Source organism: Protomyctophum bolini (assembly GCF_963924005.1).
Source record: "Protomyctophum bolini genome assembly, chromosome: 13".
NCBI lineage: Eukaryota > Metazoa > Chordata > Actinopteri > Myctophiformes > Myctophidae > Protomyctophum > Protomyctophum bolini.
Genome location: NC_137874.1, coordinates 4349360 through 4367794, shown reverse-complemented (window position 1 = coordinate 4367794; position 18435 = coordinate 4349360). Strand labels below are relative to the sequence as shown.

Genomic DNA, 18435 nt, shown 5'->3' with positions numbered 1-18435 from the left:
TCCAGATAGTTGCCTCGCGGAGCCGTCTTTTGTCCAGTGTCCATTCTGGGTCCGGAAACTGTATTTTCTTTGCATTGACCCCAGAAGAAGGGCTCCAGCTGTGAATTTTACACCTCTCCCGCTTAGCGGAGACTGGGGTGTGGTACAGGACATCTCCCTGAACACGTGGGTATGTCCAGATAGTTGCCTCGCGGAGCCGTCTTTTGTCCAGTGTCCATTCTGGGTCCGGAAACGGTAATTTTTTTTGCATTGACCACAGTAGAAGCTCTGCTGCTGTGAATTTTACACCTCTCCCGCTTAGCGGAGACTGTGGGGTGGTAGAGGACATCTCCCCGGACGCGTGGGTATGTCCAGATAGTTGCCTCGCGGAGCCGTCTTTTGTCCAGTGTCCATTCTGGGTCCGGAAACGGTAATTTTTTTGCATTGACCCCAGTAGAAGGGCTCCAGCTGTGAATTTTACACCTCTCCCGCTTAGCGGAGACTGTGGGGTGGTAGAGGACATCTCCCCGGACGCGTGGGTATGTCCAGATAGTTGCCTCGCGGAGCCGTCTTTTGTCCAGTGTCCATTCTGGGTCCGGAAACGGTAATTTTCTTGCATTGACCCTAGTAGAAGGGCTCCAGCTGTGAATTTTACACCTCTCCCGCTTAGCGGAGACTGGGGTGTGGTACAGGACATCTCCCTGAACACGTGGGTATGTCCAGATAGTTGCCTCGCGGAGCCGTCTTTTGTCCAGTGTCCATTCTGGGTCCGGAAACGGTAATTTTTTTGCATTGACCCCAGTAGAAGGGCTCCAGCTATGAATTTTACACCTCTCCCGCTTAGCGGAGACTGTGGGGTGGTAGAGGACATCTCCCGGGACGCGTGGGTATGTCCAGATAGTTGCCTCGCGGAGCCGTCTTTTGTCCAGTGTCCATTCTGGGTCCGGAAACGGTACATTTTTTTGCATTGACCCCAGTAGAAGCTCTGCTGCTGTGAATTTTACACCTCTCCCGCTTAGCGGAGAGTGGGGTGTGGTAGAGGACATCTCCCCGGACGCGTGGGTATGTCCAGATAGTTGCCTCGCGGAGCCGTCTTTTGTCCAGTGTCCACTTTATGAAGTCCATGCACTCCAGTGAATAGCATTTATCCATTTAGATAACTTTATTATTATTATTATTATTATTATTTAATTACTTGTTTTTACACAGAAACATAATGTGTGTCTTATAGCATCATTTAAATGCTTAATTTGTAGTTTTAATGTGCAAATTAAACTTTTTTTCAATACTCTAGAGGTACTCTTATTTTGAAGAGATCGTCCACCGGAAGCCTTAAATTAGCTCACTAGATTAGCTCACTAGACAGTGCCTGCCACGAAGTCACTGAGTCAGGCAGGGGTGAGGCGCCGGGGTCCATAATAAGAAACCTCCAATGTGGAATGTTTTAAAAAAGGCCTGAAAACCTTCCCGTTTCGGAAGGCTTTTTCGTGTTGAACTGTTTTGTCGCTTTGCACCTTTTTTTGTTGATAACCCTGTTTTTAACCTAATTCTATGATTGATTATTACGTTTTAACCTTTAAGTGTAGCACTTTGGGATTCCCTGTGAATGAAAAGTGCAATACAAATAAAATGCATTATTATGAATGTGCTCTCTGACTCGAATTCCTTCGAGTAGCAGGATAGCCAAGTGGAAATACGTAGAGGCCTATGTACATTTTATTTAATAGTGTCGGAGCGTCTCTCTCTCACACTCTCACACACACACACACACACACACACACACACACACACACACACACACACACACACACACAGCCAGGGTAGAGAACAGGAAGGATATTGATGATATCGCTGTAAGTACCGTATTTAATTACGGTCTCTAATGGACATAATAGCAGTAGACCTAACCTCAGCGATCCGCTAGAGGGCGGTGTTGTCCATGTTCTGCAAGGAGGACAAAAACTGCCATATAAAAAAAGAAAGGAACAGATTAAATAATAAAGAAATACAAATAAATAAATGTATTATGTATGGGTACGGTCGTCCCTTTTCCATCTCGCCCCACTACTCTACCTAGTTGTAAATACAAATGAATGTTGGTGATTATATAAAAGGTATTATATTAATTTGTTAAGTTCACTATATTTCCATGGGCATAATAGCATGATGATGATGCCATTACAAAACATGGGCTATATACGGAAGAAATGTGTTTAATAAAACAAAATGAACTGCTAGAAGGTCCTAAATTAACTTAATTAAGCAGTCCGACCGTCTCTGTCTCATGTTATTCTTCCTTGATTTTATATAGAGATCGACTACTATACAATCAAATAAATCTGTAGGCCTATACAAGATCATTTCAGATTTCAGAGAGGGAGGGAAATACGAATTAATTAACTGTTAACTACATTAACACTTTTCGCGAGGGCGAGTTGGCAAAGGGGCGAGTCGTCATGGTATTCTGTGTACAGTGTGTGTGTGTGTGTGTGTGTGTGTGTGTGTGTGTGTGTGTGTGTGTGTGTGTGTGTGTGTGTGCGTGCGTGCGTGCGTGCGTGTGTGTGTGCGTGTGTGTGTGTGTGTGTGTGTGTGTGTGTGTGTGTGTGTGTGTGTGTGTGTGCACTTGAACTGGGACCTGAATGGCGTCCGGTCCGTGCCAAGCCCTCATTAACCTTGTTTCCAGACTTTTTCTTCTCATCTGAAGATGAGACCAGGAGGAAACCCTGGTAAAGAACTACAGCTGAAATTCATGTCTACAGGGCGGGACTTCCATTGTATGTATTTCCCCGGGAAGTTGTCTTTTTCCGACCAATCATGTCTATGGAATATAAACGGATCTGCACAGCCTCAAAGTACGTTTTGTGGACGGTCTGCTCAGAGTCAGACACTTTGAGCAGTAGTTCTTGTCCAACGTAAGACTCTCTCACAGTTCCAAACCGCATGCCCAAGAATCACAAAGGCTTGGATGTGTTAATAATAATAATAAGAATTATGAATTGCATTTTTATAGCGCTTTTCCAAGTGCTCAAAGCACTTTACAATGGTTCATTCATTCATACGTTGGGAGGTGAAGCGCAGAGCCAGGGATCATTGGACGACCTGCTCTACCTCCTGAGCCACAGCCGCCCACAGAGCAAGCCAAGAGAAGACTGCAGCAGGCCATAAGATAATAATAATAATAATAATAATACATTTTATTTATAAGGCGCCTTTCAGGGCACTCAAGGTCGCCGTACTGGTTAAAAACAGTACAAGAACACAGTTAAAAGCAGAACAAAACTAGGGCACAGCTTGCAGCAGAAGACACAGAGGTCACACAGAGTCATAAGCCTGCCTAAACAGGTGGGTTTTGAGGTGAGATTGAAATATGGTGATAGAGTCATGTGTCTGATGTCAGGGGGGAAAGTCCTCCCCGCTCCCCATCACAATGACCTTCACACTGGGACCCCGACGCTCCAAGGCCACCGGGGTGTCTCCAGCTAAGCCCGCAGGGGTGCCCAGAAGGTAGATCGCGATCTAAGATCACAAAGGCTTTGCAGGTAGACCACATGACATGCCCCAAAATATGTATCATTAAAAAAAAACTACTTGTGACTGATTGATTAAAGGGGCCTTTCAGCTCAAACACACAATACAAATGCAATACAAATACAAAGTCATATACAAATAACTACGAATTCCATTTTCCTCTCTCTATTTCCCATTCCAAGTGTGTTTGTCTTATAGTATGTAACGCCAGTGCTGCTGTTTTCAGCAATGGGATAATACTTTTTTGGGTAAGTATGACAATTAAGAATTAATTAAAGTTTGTTTGGTTCCTTCCTGTTCAGCTCCCCTCACAGAAATTGTAGAAGTAACCACAACACTCTACTGCTCAACTTCAAGTTTCATGAAATTGTTTACACCAGGACAATAACAAAAACTCTAGGTAAGTTAAAGAGTAATATCTTGCATTTAAATGTGTATCTCTGTTGAGTTGTTTTATAACGTTATTGTATTTCATTGTATTTTATTTTGTAGTTTATTTTAAACAATTGAACACTATCTTTCACTGTATTTAATGGTCAGATACTTGCATTTAAAGTTTCACAGTAACATTTTACCGAGCTCAAGTGAAGTTGCAAGGTTTTTGACCAGCGAATGCCGATATAGGCCTAGTGTTGACCAGGGGTCCTTGAGGCAGTTCCAGGGGGTCCCCAGCTACATGATAGCCCAAATGATAGACCAAATGGACCCTTGGTCAAAAAATCTTCTCTTACGGGGGTCCCTGGCATATGTTTTCTAATGGGGCTCCGCAGGCTAATTAGTGTTAATTTGGGGGTCCTTGACATGAAAAAGTTTGGGAACCACTGGTGTAGGACAGGCTGTGGTTCAACAAACTTTATGTGCCTCAGGTCACCCCTGTAAAATAACCTTTTCATCCACTGCACCACCTGAATTACACTTTATAGCACCTTTTGTCATATTAACAGTATGTAAATATGTATATTGTATATGTTCCTCAGTATGTAAGGAGGAAAGCTGGAGAGAATATTTTGTTTCCATTAGGACAGACTGAAAATAACTTTTATACTTAAAAGCATTTAACCAGTCCAACCCCAGCATTCCTATGCCGTGTGGAACATTCCGAGTTGCCAAGCGCACAACGTGTGTGAGCTTGTAGATCTGCCATTTTTGATGAGACTTGGTGTACTTTAGGCCAGGGGTTCTCAATGCTTTTGACTGGGGACCCCAGGAAATGCTATCCTATCCTATATAAATGTGTCAAACATTGGCCAAATTGTCAAATATTACATAAGAAATTGAAGGCAACAATTGTGAAAAAATAACAGATATTATCGGCTGTAACGGAGGCAAAAAAACTAAACGTATGCCTCAATTCCTACATACCAAAATAATTGTTTGTCAATGAATCCTAACCATTAAAGTAAACCTTGACTCTGGCGCCACCCTCAGGCCCTCAAGTGTCAACGTCCCACACAAGAAGATAGCTCACAGTTCATACATCAATGTAGTCACACAATGTTCTGAGTAAAGCGGATGAACAGCGTTTGTGCCACGTTTGGCCCCTTGGGGCCCCTTGACTGAGCCCCTGGGGCCCCCCTGGGGTTACTATTCTCATAATCTTTCTATACAACAGTGGTTTTCAACCCTTTTCATATCAAGGCACATTATTGATTCTGCATTTGAGCCACGGACCACCATTTGAAGAGATTTAGCCTTGCAGACCCAAAACTAAAGAATAATGTCCACATTTCCATGCTGATGTTGGTAACATTAGAGAGATGACAGGCAAACGTTGATCAAAGTAACAATTCTTCTACATTCGTTAGTTCTTGTAAATGTCTTGTAAAAGTAAAAGTCTGCTGCAGGCCTTTGTGTGTATTTTAAACTTGCTTTATTGTATTGTGTTTCTTTTCTGTTTTGTTAGGCGACCTTGAGTGACCTGAAAGGCGCCATATAAATAAAATGTATTATTATTAATATTATTATTATTAAATTAAAGTAATGCAGCGACGCACGGGCCGCAATTAGAGTCTGGAAAATGTGTATAGGAACCCTTCGTCTCTTTGTCTCTATATCATACTGTCCCTGTCTCTGTCCTTCCTTCCCATGATCTTCACCCAGGCCAGGAGAAGGAGAAGCTGGTGTTGGGTGTGCTCCACGTCACTGGCCTGCAGGAGCCCGTCATGGAGGACGTCCTCCAGCCCTCTGGGAGTCACGTGAAGTGGACGGTGTCCTCCCGTCTGTCGCCCCGTGGGCGCCGGTGGCCCGGGACGCCCAGCAGGCGGCGCACCACGGAGCCGCGATGCTCTATACTACGAGGATCTGGTCGGCGGCGGTTTGGACGCCCACGTTCTCCACCTCTATCTGACCAGCTGCAACTCGTCGCACGTCAAAGTGAGGCGACCATGTCTTTTTTTGTATATTAACGATCATAAGGGGGAGGCCCTTGGTCTTTTTTAATACTGTGGGTTATTTGTCAAGGTGCAGGATTGAAACGGTATACGAATTGTGTAATAAAAACTGTAGCCATACACAAACAGAAACTCAAGGTGGTCACACACTGGACGCGTTTTTCGGAAAAGCGATGGAGAAACGCCGCTAAAAACGTGTTCGGTGTGTGTGTGGGTACCTTAAGGGTTTGTATTTAGTTGGTTTTGTACAATACAGTTTCAGTTAGTTATCGTTTTTTATTTTTTTATTTTTTATTATTGTGGTTTTTATTTACTTCAGTCAAGACATAAACACTTTGGTATCATGTCAGTATCATGGTCAGTATCATGTCAGTATCATGGTCAGTATCATGTCAGTATCATGGTCAGTATCATGTCAGTATCATGGTCAGTATCATGTCAGTATCATGGTCAGTATCATGGTCAGTATTATGGTCAGTATCATGGTCAGTATCATGGTCAGTATCATGTCAGTATCATGGTCAGTATCATGGTCAGTATTATGGTCAGTATCATGGTCAGTATCATGGTCAGTATCATGGTCAGTATCATGTCAGTATCATGGTCAGTATCATGGTCAGTATTATGGTCAGTATCATGGTCAGTATCATGGTCAGTATCATGTCAGTATCATGGTCAGTATCATGGTCAGTATTATGGTCAGTATCATGGTCAGTATCATGGTCAGTATCATGTCAGTATAATGGTCAGTATCATGTCAGTATTATGGTCAGTATCATGGTCAGTATCATGGTCAGTATCATGTCAGTATCATGGTCAGTATCATGGTCAGTATTATGGTCAGTATCATGGTCAGTATCATGGTCAGTATCATGTCAGTATCATGGTCAGTATCATGGTCAGTATTATGGTCAGTATCATGGTCAGTATCATGGTCAGTATCATGTCAGTATAATGGTCAGAATCATGTCAGTATTATGGTCAGTATCATGGTCAGTATCATGGTCAGTATCATGTCAGTATCATGTCAGTATCATGTCAGTATGTATCATGGTAAGTATATTCATGTCAGTATCGTGGTCAGTATCATGGTCAGTATCATGGTCAGTATCATGGTCAGTATCATGTCAGTATCATGTCAGTATGTATTATGGTAAGTATATTCATGTCAGTATCGTGGTCAGTATATTCATGTCAGTATCATGGTCAGTCTTTCAGAATAAAATAAAACAGTGCTTTTTGAAGTCGAAACGTTGTATGTCCTGCCTGCTGTGATTGTGAATAAAAGCCCTTGCTTTTCTTCAGCATCATGGTCAGTATATCCATGTCAGTATCATGTCAGCATGATGTCAGTATTTACTATTATGGTCAACCTATTTTATGACAAATATTGTAATCGTGCTTGAGTGTGATTAATCACATGTTTGGGTCCCGGGGAGACACCAAATGTCTATTTTAACCCATTCTGAACGGGAACCCGTTTTGGTGTTGGCATCATGTTATGCTTTAGCTATTGAAAAATAGCAGATCTACAAGCTCATAGCGCGCCACCGAGTGGCGCGCTACGAGCTTGTAGGTCTGCTATTTTTGAAAAATCGAAGAACGACTGACATTTTTAGAATCTGATCTCAGGTCAGAATGGATTAATCAGACCAGTGTGTGTCCAGTGGAAACCTCGTATGAATCTGATCTCAGGTCAGAATGGGTTAAGCTGCAAAAAGCTTGGGAACCCCACACATACTGTATCTGCATGATGTGTGCACACTGCAGAGTGCATGCATGGGTGCTGCTGCTGTAAATTGATTAGCCTAGATATCCGTAGTGGGTTGTGGCTTCTTCTTCAATGCAGCCTTCAGATCGTAACAATTTGTCTCAGATAGGCTAGTTCAATGGAAGGGACATGCCGTATAAGGCGTTTGCTGGGGTTTGTCACTCATGGCAAAAGTTTGCTACTGGTACAACGAGGCTCTGAAGTTTTTTCCATAGTCTCAACTTGACCGCGAGGAGAAGAAAGTCGCCGGCACTTGTGAAAAGTGCACAGCGGAGCACCAGCAGAGTGTTCGCATGGGTGTGCCGGCTTCCACCGTCATGCAACAGGAGCATTTGTTCAAGGTCCTGGTCATCGGCGACCTGGGAGTGGGGAAGACGTCCATCATCAAGCGCTACGTCCACCAGATCTACTCCCAGCACTACCGCGCCACCATCGGAGTGGACTTCGCCCTGAAGGTGCTGCACTGGGACAATGACGCTGTGGTCCGCCTGCAGCTCTGGGACATCGCTGGTTCGTTCAAAAATATATTTTTACAACAAAGAAAGAACGCTTAGAACGGTGGGGCGAAGGGCTTACTATAACAACTATGTGACAAATGTGTGTTGTATATTTTATTTATTACTTAGCCTATAGGCCTACAAACTTTTTTTTTTTTTTTACATGCTGAATCATTGAAAACAAAGTTATTGCTGAGCATACTGTTTCATTCAAAGTTTCATTTCAGTAAATGGACAGTACACATAGCCTATCTTAATAAAGGACCGGTCTTGTTTGACACTCATGTACTACATGGTGTTGTGAGTCTTGTGACATGTCTGCACTCATTCCATTTCTGCAGTGGGTTCACAACTCGGGGTCCGATGTGGATTCCTAAGAGGGGTCTCTAGGGGGGGGGTTGGGGGGGTGCTAAATTAAAAGTAGTGATAAATGTATTGCACATACAATCAGAGCAGGATAACATGATGACCTTGTTGACCAGATCATATCTAACATTGTACAAAAGACAAAAACACATGACCAAGACTCATCGGGTCCTTGATGCTCGTTAGATCAGTCACATGAAGACGCCTGCTGTCCTCGCTACTAATAATCACTGGTGGAAAGTAACTAAGTACATTTACTCAACTACTTTTTTTTTTTTTTTTTTTTTTAAGATATATTTTTGGGCTTTTAAGGCAGAAAGCCTTTATTGCATATATAGTGGTGTACAGCAGTGGTTCCCAAAGTGGGGTTTCGGGGACCCCCAGGGCTCCTTGAGGGAGTTCCAGGGGGTCCCCCAGCAGCTAAATGAGAGTCTGGAACCAAATGGGTCCATTTGGTTCCATTTGTACACTCTCGGAGTTACATTGACATTGATTTTAAAATGTAAATTGGTGTCTCAGAGATAGAAATGCCATTAAATGGGGGGTCCGTAGACTAATGCCATTTGAAAATAGCCGATCTACAAGCTCACAATGCGCCATTGAGATACACATTGTGAGCTTGTAGATCAGCTATTTAAAAAGAATATTTGTATACATTTGAAAACTTACAATGGGACATTCTGGCACTTGTGAAAAGTGTGTACTTTTGTAGTGAGTACTTTCTACTTTTGGCACTTTAAGTGCTCTAAGTACTTTTACTCAAGTACATTTTGAATTCCAGACTTTTTAACTTGTGACGGAGTAGTTAACTACATTGTACTTTTCCCACCATTGCTAATAACGCTGTGCTTTGTGTGTGAGCTGCTCAATGACACGGACTTGAACATCCATGTGAGAAGATGACACACCCGAGTTGGTCCGTGTAGTCACGCAGCGATGTGTGCGTCGGGCGTCGGCCTGTGTCTGTGACAGATGGACGATTTGTCTCCCATAGGGCCCTGTTTTCGTCAATGCTAAACCCCTTATCCCTAAACTCCTTTCCCTTTTTTCTCCTTTTTTTTTTTTTTTACTATTTTGAAAAAACATGTTGTGAGCTTCAAAAATGTGAACAAAGGCAAAGAAGCTGTCTGTCTGTCCGTCCGTCCACCCGCCTGCCTGTCTGTCTGTCTGTCTATGATCCACTTGTACTATCTGTCTGTGTGTCTGTCTGTCTCTCTCAGGGCAGGAGCGCTATGGGAACATGTACTAGCTGTCTGTGTGTGTCTGTCTGCCTCTCTCAGGGCAGGAGTGCTATATGGGAACATGTACTATCTGTCTGTGTGTGTCTGTCTGCCTCTCTCAGGGCAGGAGTGCTATGGGAACATGTACTATAGCTGTCTGTGTGTGTCTGTCTGCCTCTCTCAGGGCAGGAGCGCTATGGGAACATGACCCGCGTGTACTATCGGGAGGCGGTCGGGGCGCTGGTGGTGTTCGACGTGACCCGGGCCTCCACGTTCGAGGCCGTGCTCAAGTGGAAGGACGACCTGGACACCAAGGTCAGTCACGTGACGTCAGTCAGGGCCCCCGATAGGGCATAGCAGTGGGCGTGGTTTCGTGGTTCCACTATCGACAAATCGGCCGTTCATTTTTTTTCCCCATGAGATTTACAAAAAAATATTTATATCAATTATGTTAAGCCTATAGAATCAAGCCATCCTGGTGGTGATTCATGACCATAAAAACCTTTGATTCGGTGAGAGAGAAAAAATAAGGAATGTTTAATGATTATGATATTTCTTTAATTACTTTCTTTTAGCGGTTTTCATCCAATCCATCCAATACATTTCCACAGAATCAAAGGTTTTATGGCCATGATTCCCCAGGATCCTTGATGGCTTGATTCTAAACAGGCTTAACTTAATTGATGTAAACATTTGTTTCGTATAAATCTCTATATGGGGGAAAAGATGAATGGCCGATTTTTCAGCGGAACCACTGCTACGCCCCTATAGGTTGATGATGATGATGATCACAATGGCCGTCTTTGTCCGCGCGGCCATGTCGGTCGGAGACTTCACACGCTGCTCAATGTGGGTCACGGCCCCGAGGGGTCATCCAGGGGGTCAGGGGTCATCGCCATTTGGGCTTGCGGCGGTGGACTTTTTTTGGGTCAACATTCCACTTTTTGCCACGGACATGCAAAATGACCGGACATTAATATTATACCGGAAACGCATGAATAGATTTTAGCCCTGAATAACGGAGTATAGTTCTACATTGCAGTACGTTTTCCCACCACTGCACCCAGAGCATGCTGTGTATGTGTGTGTGTGTGTGTGTGTGTGTGTGTGTGTGTGTGTGTGTGTGTGTGTGTGTGTGTGTGTGTGTGTGCGTGCGTGCGTGCGTGCGTGCACAACGCCTCACTGCTCTGTCCTATAAAGGTGACACTGCCCCACGGCGTGCCCGTCCCGGCCGTGCTGCTGGCTAACAAGTCTGACCAGATGGTCGCCCAGATGCCCAAGATGGACTCCTTCTGCAAGGACAATGGCTTCGTCGGCTGCTTCGAGACCTCGGCCAAGGTACGGTATAAAATCGGCCTTGCACGTGGGATTGCTTTTTAAGCACTTCAACCCCTAACCTCGGCCTCTAGCTGTTCGGGGAGGACCGTTCGCCAGATTGACAAGCTCGATGAAAAGTTATATATATATACGCAGCGAAGGTACTGTTTTTGTTGGCATAATTTAACACCGATGGTGTGTAGTACAGTGATATTCAACCTGCGGCTCCGCTTTCCTGTGGCCCCCAGCTGGAACACATTCCATATTCCATATTATGTACAAAATTATCATTAGATGGTTGGTTGATAATACAGAATGTCCATTTTGAACGTTTCTCATATAACCGTTAACCGAAGCTCGTTAAAGGGCCACTTCACCACTTTTCAACCTATCTTCATTTAACCCATTCTGGGCGGGAACCCCTATTGGTATCTTACCCCCTCAGGCCGGGCACCCATATTTGGGTTCTGTACAGTATGTACAGTATTCAAAAATGTAATTTTTTTGATGCTGCTATATAAATATTTGAAGTTTTTCAGAAACCTTAGGTCAGGATTTAGAGGCGTTTTTAGAATCGGCCTTAGGCCTAAATGGGATAATAGGTCCTCACTAATAATCATGATAAAATGGCACGATTTTTTCCTACTCAGTCTGTGTCTCATAGGAGGGCTGTGTGGGCAGTTTAGAAACCGTCTTCCAGTGACATCATCATTAGGCAGATTATTTTTTAAACACGATTTCTTTACAAAAATGTTTAGATTTTCATTATCGTGAGAACGATGGCTTCCATTTTCGCATTGCAACTTTTCAGGACTAGAAAGCCTGCAGTTTTTATTAGCTTGTATTCCCCATCGATGATGTCAGCTAGAGCTGTAAAAATCTTTCTCTTATGGGAATTCCCTGCAGGAATACTGTATCTCTTCAAACGGGGGTCCGCTGGGATAATTCGTATGTCAATATGGGTGGTCCTTATTGCTGTGACAAAGTTTTGGGAACCACAGAGCTATATAGAGAATCACTGGGTTAGGATACATGGATTGCTATGTGCTCTCCTCTGGACACCAGCCAGCAGAATGTCTGCAGTCTGGTGTGACATAGTCCCAACGTGTAGCTGCCTTGACTCAACCTCACCGACTATCTAATGAGTTACAACACCGAGGCGCGAGCTGCTTAAGGACTAAATAGGACCGTGGACCCGGTCAGCAAACAGGACAAAGACTAAAGACAAAGTCTTTCACAAAAGCTATATACTGACGTCATCGTGAATTGTCTTCATTAACTTTGTAGCAGTGCTAAACTGCAGAGATTTAATTAAAACCCATTTTGGGACGAGAACCCCTTTTGGTGTTATAGCATTATGTTATGCTTTAGCTATTGAAAAATAGCAGATCTATACAAGCTCATAGCGCGCCACTCGGTGGCGCGCTATGAGCTTGTAGGTCTGCTATTTTTGAAAAATCGAAGAAGGACTGACACAGAAACATAGCTTTTTCAGAAAACTGTCAGGATGTGTAGAAGACATTTTTAGAATCTGATCTCAGGTCAGAATGGGTTAAAAAAAAGATGAAAGATACTGTATGATCTGAGGAACAGCTCCAACATTATAAACGGTGCAGTATAGACGTGCCTTATCGTAGCTCCTGTATTATTTCACATAGAACAGTATATTGGACAGAGTTCAGTTAACAATGGAAAAAACAATGGAAACAATGGAAACATAGAGGTGTGTGTACAATACATATATAGTTGAACCGGGTGGCTCATCGCCTAAGACATTGCTTGAGAAATCGGCCAGTCAATCTAAGCTAAAAAGGGGGCGTGACCCAAAATAAATTGCACTAGTTCAAGTTTTTTTGTGATCCTTAGGGTCATCCAAATAACGTGTTAAAAATGGATTTCTGTATCAATTTTGGTATCAAAGTAATTTCAGGGGTTGAACGTTGGGGAATCGAATTGATGAAAACCTAAATATAAGGCAAATATTTCACATTTGAATTATGCTTTAATTATAGCATGTGACATGTCAAACTAGATTCTGAACCCATTCCAAGCATTCGTTTTGCACGAAAAACACTCCTTGGGCTAAAAAAAAGGCGTGTGACATCATCACATTTTGTTGAAGACGGCTATGGCCGTTTTTAGCTCAAGGAGTGTCTTTAACCCATTCTGGGCGGGAACCCCTTTTGGTGTTTTAAACATTGTTATAATTTAGCTTTTGAAAAATAGCAGATCTACAAGCTCGTAGCAAAAATCTTGAAAATGTGGCTCAAATCCTTGAATGTATATTCTTTCTTTGCTTCTGAGATGTTCCTGGAACAACATATTCTCAGATGGGGGTCGGTTTGGCCACTGGCCAATTATTACATATCATGTTTGGAGTCCTTGACATGAAATATTGAGCACCACCATTTTTTAAAAGCACAAATAACATGCATTTAAAAACTGCTTTTAATATTTAATATCATATTGTCTATGTCCATCAAAGTTATTTCTATTGGTTTGAGCCTCAATCACCACTCTGATATAACCAGGCCTTGTCATTTCTTTCTGGACTTTGAAAGCAGTTTTAGCTGCAGTACCACAATGTCCTGAGATGGTGGGGGTGCTGATATGCAGATTATTTAATATTTGAGTCATTATAATACTGACGCTAGATAAAACCAGGCTTGTTTCCATTCCATGCCAGCTTGGAAAATCAACAATTGTGGACATTGTGTGGAAATGCAAATTTGTAACTGAAGACTAAAGAAGGAGGAATTATACAAAGTAGGGTGACATTGATGACATCACGATGAGACCAAAATCAGTCGAGCTGTTCCTGAGAGCAATTTCCATTAAAGCACCAATTATGATTATGAAAGCCTGATTGTTAAAAATGGGGATAGAAAACATTATGGGAGCCCCAAAAACACAAAGGAAATTGAAAAAGTTGAATTTTATGTTATAGCTCCTTTACATTTCGACGTCAGGCCTAAATGGGTTAAAGTACAAAAACCCCGAATAATAACCGTCCACTTCTTCCACGTCTCTCTCCTCCTCCTCCTCCCATGCAGGAGAACACGAACATCGAGGAGGCCGTGCGGTGCCTGGTGGGACACATCCTGGCCAACGAGGTGCACGCCGTGACGGCGCAGGCCGAGGCCGCCGGGTCGCTGGTCCTCTCGTCTCACAGCGCCGCCGGCAAGAAGCAGCAGCAGCGGCCGGGCGGCTGCACGGCCTGCGCCAAATCCTGACCTGAGATCAGATTCTATAAAAAAATGTCTTCTATATATACATCCTGACAGTTTTCCATTCTGACCTGAGATCAGATTCTATAAAAAATGCCTTCTATAATATACATCCTGACAGTTTTCCATTCTGACCTGAGATCAGATTCTATAAAAAATGTCTTCTATAATATACATCCTGACAGTTTTCCATTCTGACCTGAGATCAGATTCTATAAAAAATGTCTTCTCTATATACATCCTGACAGTTTTCCATTCTGACCTGAGATCAGATTCTATAAAAAATGTCTTCTATATATACATCCTGACAGTTTTCCATTCTGACCTGAGATCAGATTCTATAAAAAATGTCTTCTATATATACATCCTGACAGTTTTTCATTCTGACCTGAGATCAGATTCTAATATAATAATAAAGTACTCAATTGTTTTACTTTATTATAGTAAAAGTGTCCATACTGCAATGTATAGGACGAGTCCGTTACAAGTGAAAGCCCGGGATTCAAAATCTAGTTGAGTAAAAAAGTACCAACGTTTTGGTATCAACGTTTACTTCAAGGGACCAAAAGTAGAAAGAAGTACTCACTATATGCAGAATGTGCCATTTCAAGTTTTGAAATGCATATATCTTTTAATGTAAACAAAGGCCTTGTTTTTTGCTGTTAACGCCCTATAACCACACCAAAGGGTCACCATGCAAGTCCTTGGGTCAAAACGGTTGCAAGGAGTTAACGCTAAAGTCCGAATCAGAATAGTTTTTTTATTACCGGGTATGTTTGCACATACGAGTGTATAACAGTTGTAGAATCTTAACACATCTGAAATGTTTTGAGTGTATCCTTTACTTAGAAATAATGACGCTGATATACTGGCACTTCTCTGTCTAGGAAATAAACAGGTCAATACGTTTATCTTTTATTTTTTTTGCACTTTTGTCCTGTAACCTACGTTGTTGTGTGACGAATAGAGAAAATACTCAATGTACAGCTAACAACGTGTGGCATTGTGCAGTAATTTATTTTTCTTTCTTTCTGAGAAATGACATTTTCACATTTTTCTACATCTATAAATAGAATCATGAGGACTAAATGTAAATATTAGATTAGAATACAAATGTAATATGATAGAGTTGTTTGTTAAAAACTACATCATTTTCGGAGCCATTGTCCATATGCACGATGATGACTCACCTGGTTCACACCTGGTTTGTTGCGAAGACATTGGTTTAGCTTTGAAGGTCACGATGCAACCTTGCAACTATACTCTTTATAGCGGGGGAGTCCATGTGGAGGCTGTCCTCGTCTCCCTCTCTCTGTCGCCTTACAGGACAAAGAGAATAAAAAGGAAAAGAAAACTATAGTTAAAAAAGTTAAAAAGGCTAAAAACTAAGAGAAAGGTAAACAGTTATGCATAGGGAGGTGTTTTTTGTGTGTGTGGTTTTGAATGTGGTGAGGGTATATAGCTCTGATGTGAGCTGGGGGTGAGGGAATTCCTGTGGTTTTGAATGTGGTGAGGGTATATAGCTCTGATGTGAGCTGGGGGTGAGGGAATTCCTGTGGTTTTGAATGTGGTGAGGGTATATAGCTCTGATGTGAGCTGGGGGTGAGGGAATTCCTGTGGTTTTGAATGTGGTGAGGGTATATAGCTCTGATGTGAGCTGGGGGTGAGGGAATTCCTGTGGTTTTGAACGTGGTGGTTGAGGGCTTCGTATACAGTGTATGTAACGGTGAGTATTTTGAAGTCAATTCTGTACTACAGTTCCCGGAGGACTGGTGTGATGTGGTCCCCGGTCCGGGTTCTGGTGAGCAGGCAGAGTTTTGAACATAGGCCTGCTGTGGTTTTTTGAGAACCTTGGCCTTCTTACAGGAGGCTATTGCAGTAGTCGAGTCTGGATGTGATAAAGGCATGGATGAGTGTCTCGGCGGCAACGTGTGATAGGCTGGCTGGGACGAAGGCGGGCAATGTTATAGGGAGGCGAAGTAATTCACCATTTGTCAGCCATCCGATTGGTCCCTGACTGACTAACCAGCAGCAAGCTCTTTCTGCCTATAGTGACGCTCCGTGTTTATGTTGAATTTGCTAAAACATCATTTTTGGGAAAAACTAAAAACAAACATAATATGCCCAGTCACCATGCTGCACCGCAAGTTTAAAATAAGAATTGAATGCACAGAATATCAATACGAAGCAACTGAAAAACACGTTATTTCAATGGTATAGTGGATGGAGAGAATGGATTTTTGTCCAACCACGAAACGGCAACCAATGGGTGCGAAGAGGGGCACAGCCACAGGCGGGACTTGACAAAGGGTGAATTCAGTTTTTGTGATTTGGTTGACGTGGGACTGGAAGGAGAGGGTGGGGTCCATAATCATTATGCCTCTGGATTCCTGCCTCTGATTTTGCCATCCCCGGCCATTCATATTTATGACCGGTGCAGGGGGCTATGTCTTATTTTTTAATACTGTTTTTATGTAATTGACAGATAATGAGTAATTAAGTAGGCTAATATATTAAAAAAAATTATAGTGACAGGTAGTGTAAATGTTCCAACTACAATACATATTTTAATAAATAAAATAAAAAAGGTATATAAATGTGATAAACGAGAAAAAACTAAAAACTGTTTTGACAGTGGCAAATGTTAACAGACAAGCAAAACAAAGACAACAGGACAGACACTCTTGCTCTCAAACTTTCCCAACAAGTTGTTGTAAATCAACTGAATTACAGATTTTTTTTTTAATGAAACAAATAAAAGAAAAATCACAAAAATAATTTCGATTGTTATCTATTGTGTAGGAAGGGTTAGCGTGCACCTGTTGAAATAGTCAATGAAGGGGGCTATGTTTTTTAACCACAATTCTGGTCAGACTCAGTTTAATACATTCATTTTCTTTTGAGAACTATCCGATATGTTTGATATTTATGTTTTACTGCATGTTTGATAATATAATATACATCACAATGTAACATATGATTTAAAAATGCATGTTAACCACATTAAACCAATTAAACATTTGTGAAGACGTGTCAAAATGTGTCTTATTTTTGCAAACATATAGCAGATCTACAGGATCACAACGTGTCATATTGCGACATCTTGTGAGCTTATGTAGTTCTGCTATTTTTGCTTGGCATGTCGTTTTTTGTTTTGTTTTGTAAAAAAAAAATCACACAGAAAACAGAAACTACTATCTACCCAAATATATTGGTGAATCATTTTTACACCCTTAATTATTGAGTAAACTTGACTGCTATGAAATCAAGTAAAATCTACCTTAAAAATTAAGTAAGTGCAAGTAATATATTACAGCAGGTTGAAATGACAATTATTGAGTAGATAAAATTAATATGCATTAGCACCTTGAAATGCCAATAATTGAGTAGATAAACTTAATATGCATTAGAAAACCTAGGTTAAAATTACATATAAATTTGAGTATATGGGATTGAAATTGATAGGTTGATTTAATAAAATATATGCGTTACATTTACTCAATATTGTAACTCTATTCAACTCATAGTATTTTAATCAAAAAGGAATTCTGTATTTACCTTTGTCAAAGAGAATACACAATGCAATTATACAGATAAGTACTTTTTAATTGACCAAAGTGAACATTCAAGTATTAAACACTCCCATATGGGAGGAAACAGTCTGGCCACACGAAACAATGTGCAAATTACAATGTCAGCAAATACATTTTAAGGCCCTCATTTATCAATCGAGTGTAAAATCTGCCACAGATTCGAGTGCAGGTTTCGTAGTACACCCACGTCGCCACGGCATTTATAAAGTGATCGCAAACAGCTGATCCTTCCTTAATTTCGTTCTCACGTTAATAAATGTGACGGCTGAAATCTATCTGGCACGCCCTATGAAATCAAGCCTCGCCCTCGTTTTTGCGACTGAACACATGTTTACGACCTGTGGGAACCATGGAAACCATGGAAAAAAGGTTTCTCCCGTGCCTTGCCCGCCTCACGCACCTCTCTCACACACACACACACACACACGCAGAAGCACACGCAACTTGCAAGCCCACTGGTGTCTTGTTAAATAAAGAACGAACACCTGCATGAATTAAATAAAGTTGTAGGCCTACCCTGTCTGTTTTCCTCTCACCTCGCTTGCTT

General features: G+C 42.0%; 1 protein-coding gene across 1 annotated transcript; it reads left to right on the top strand.

The window, feature by feature from the left end:
- Positions 1-7985: 7985 nt before the first annotated feature.
- On the top strand, positions 7986-14301 carry LOC308327481 (ras-related protein Rab-38-like; the record flags this gene model as incomplete). Its single annotated transcript, XM_080781002.1, has 4 exons — positions 7986-8178; positions 9936-10066; positions 10952-11089; positions 14122-14301. 4 exons carry the CDS (start codon positions 7986-7988, stop codon positions 14299-14301), a joined length of 642 nt encoding a protein of 213 aa, XP_080637128.1.
- Between the last annotated feature and the right edge of the window lie 4134 nt (positions 14302-18435).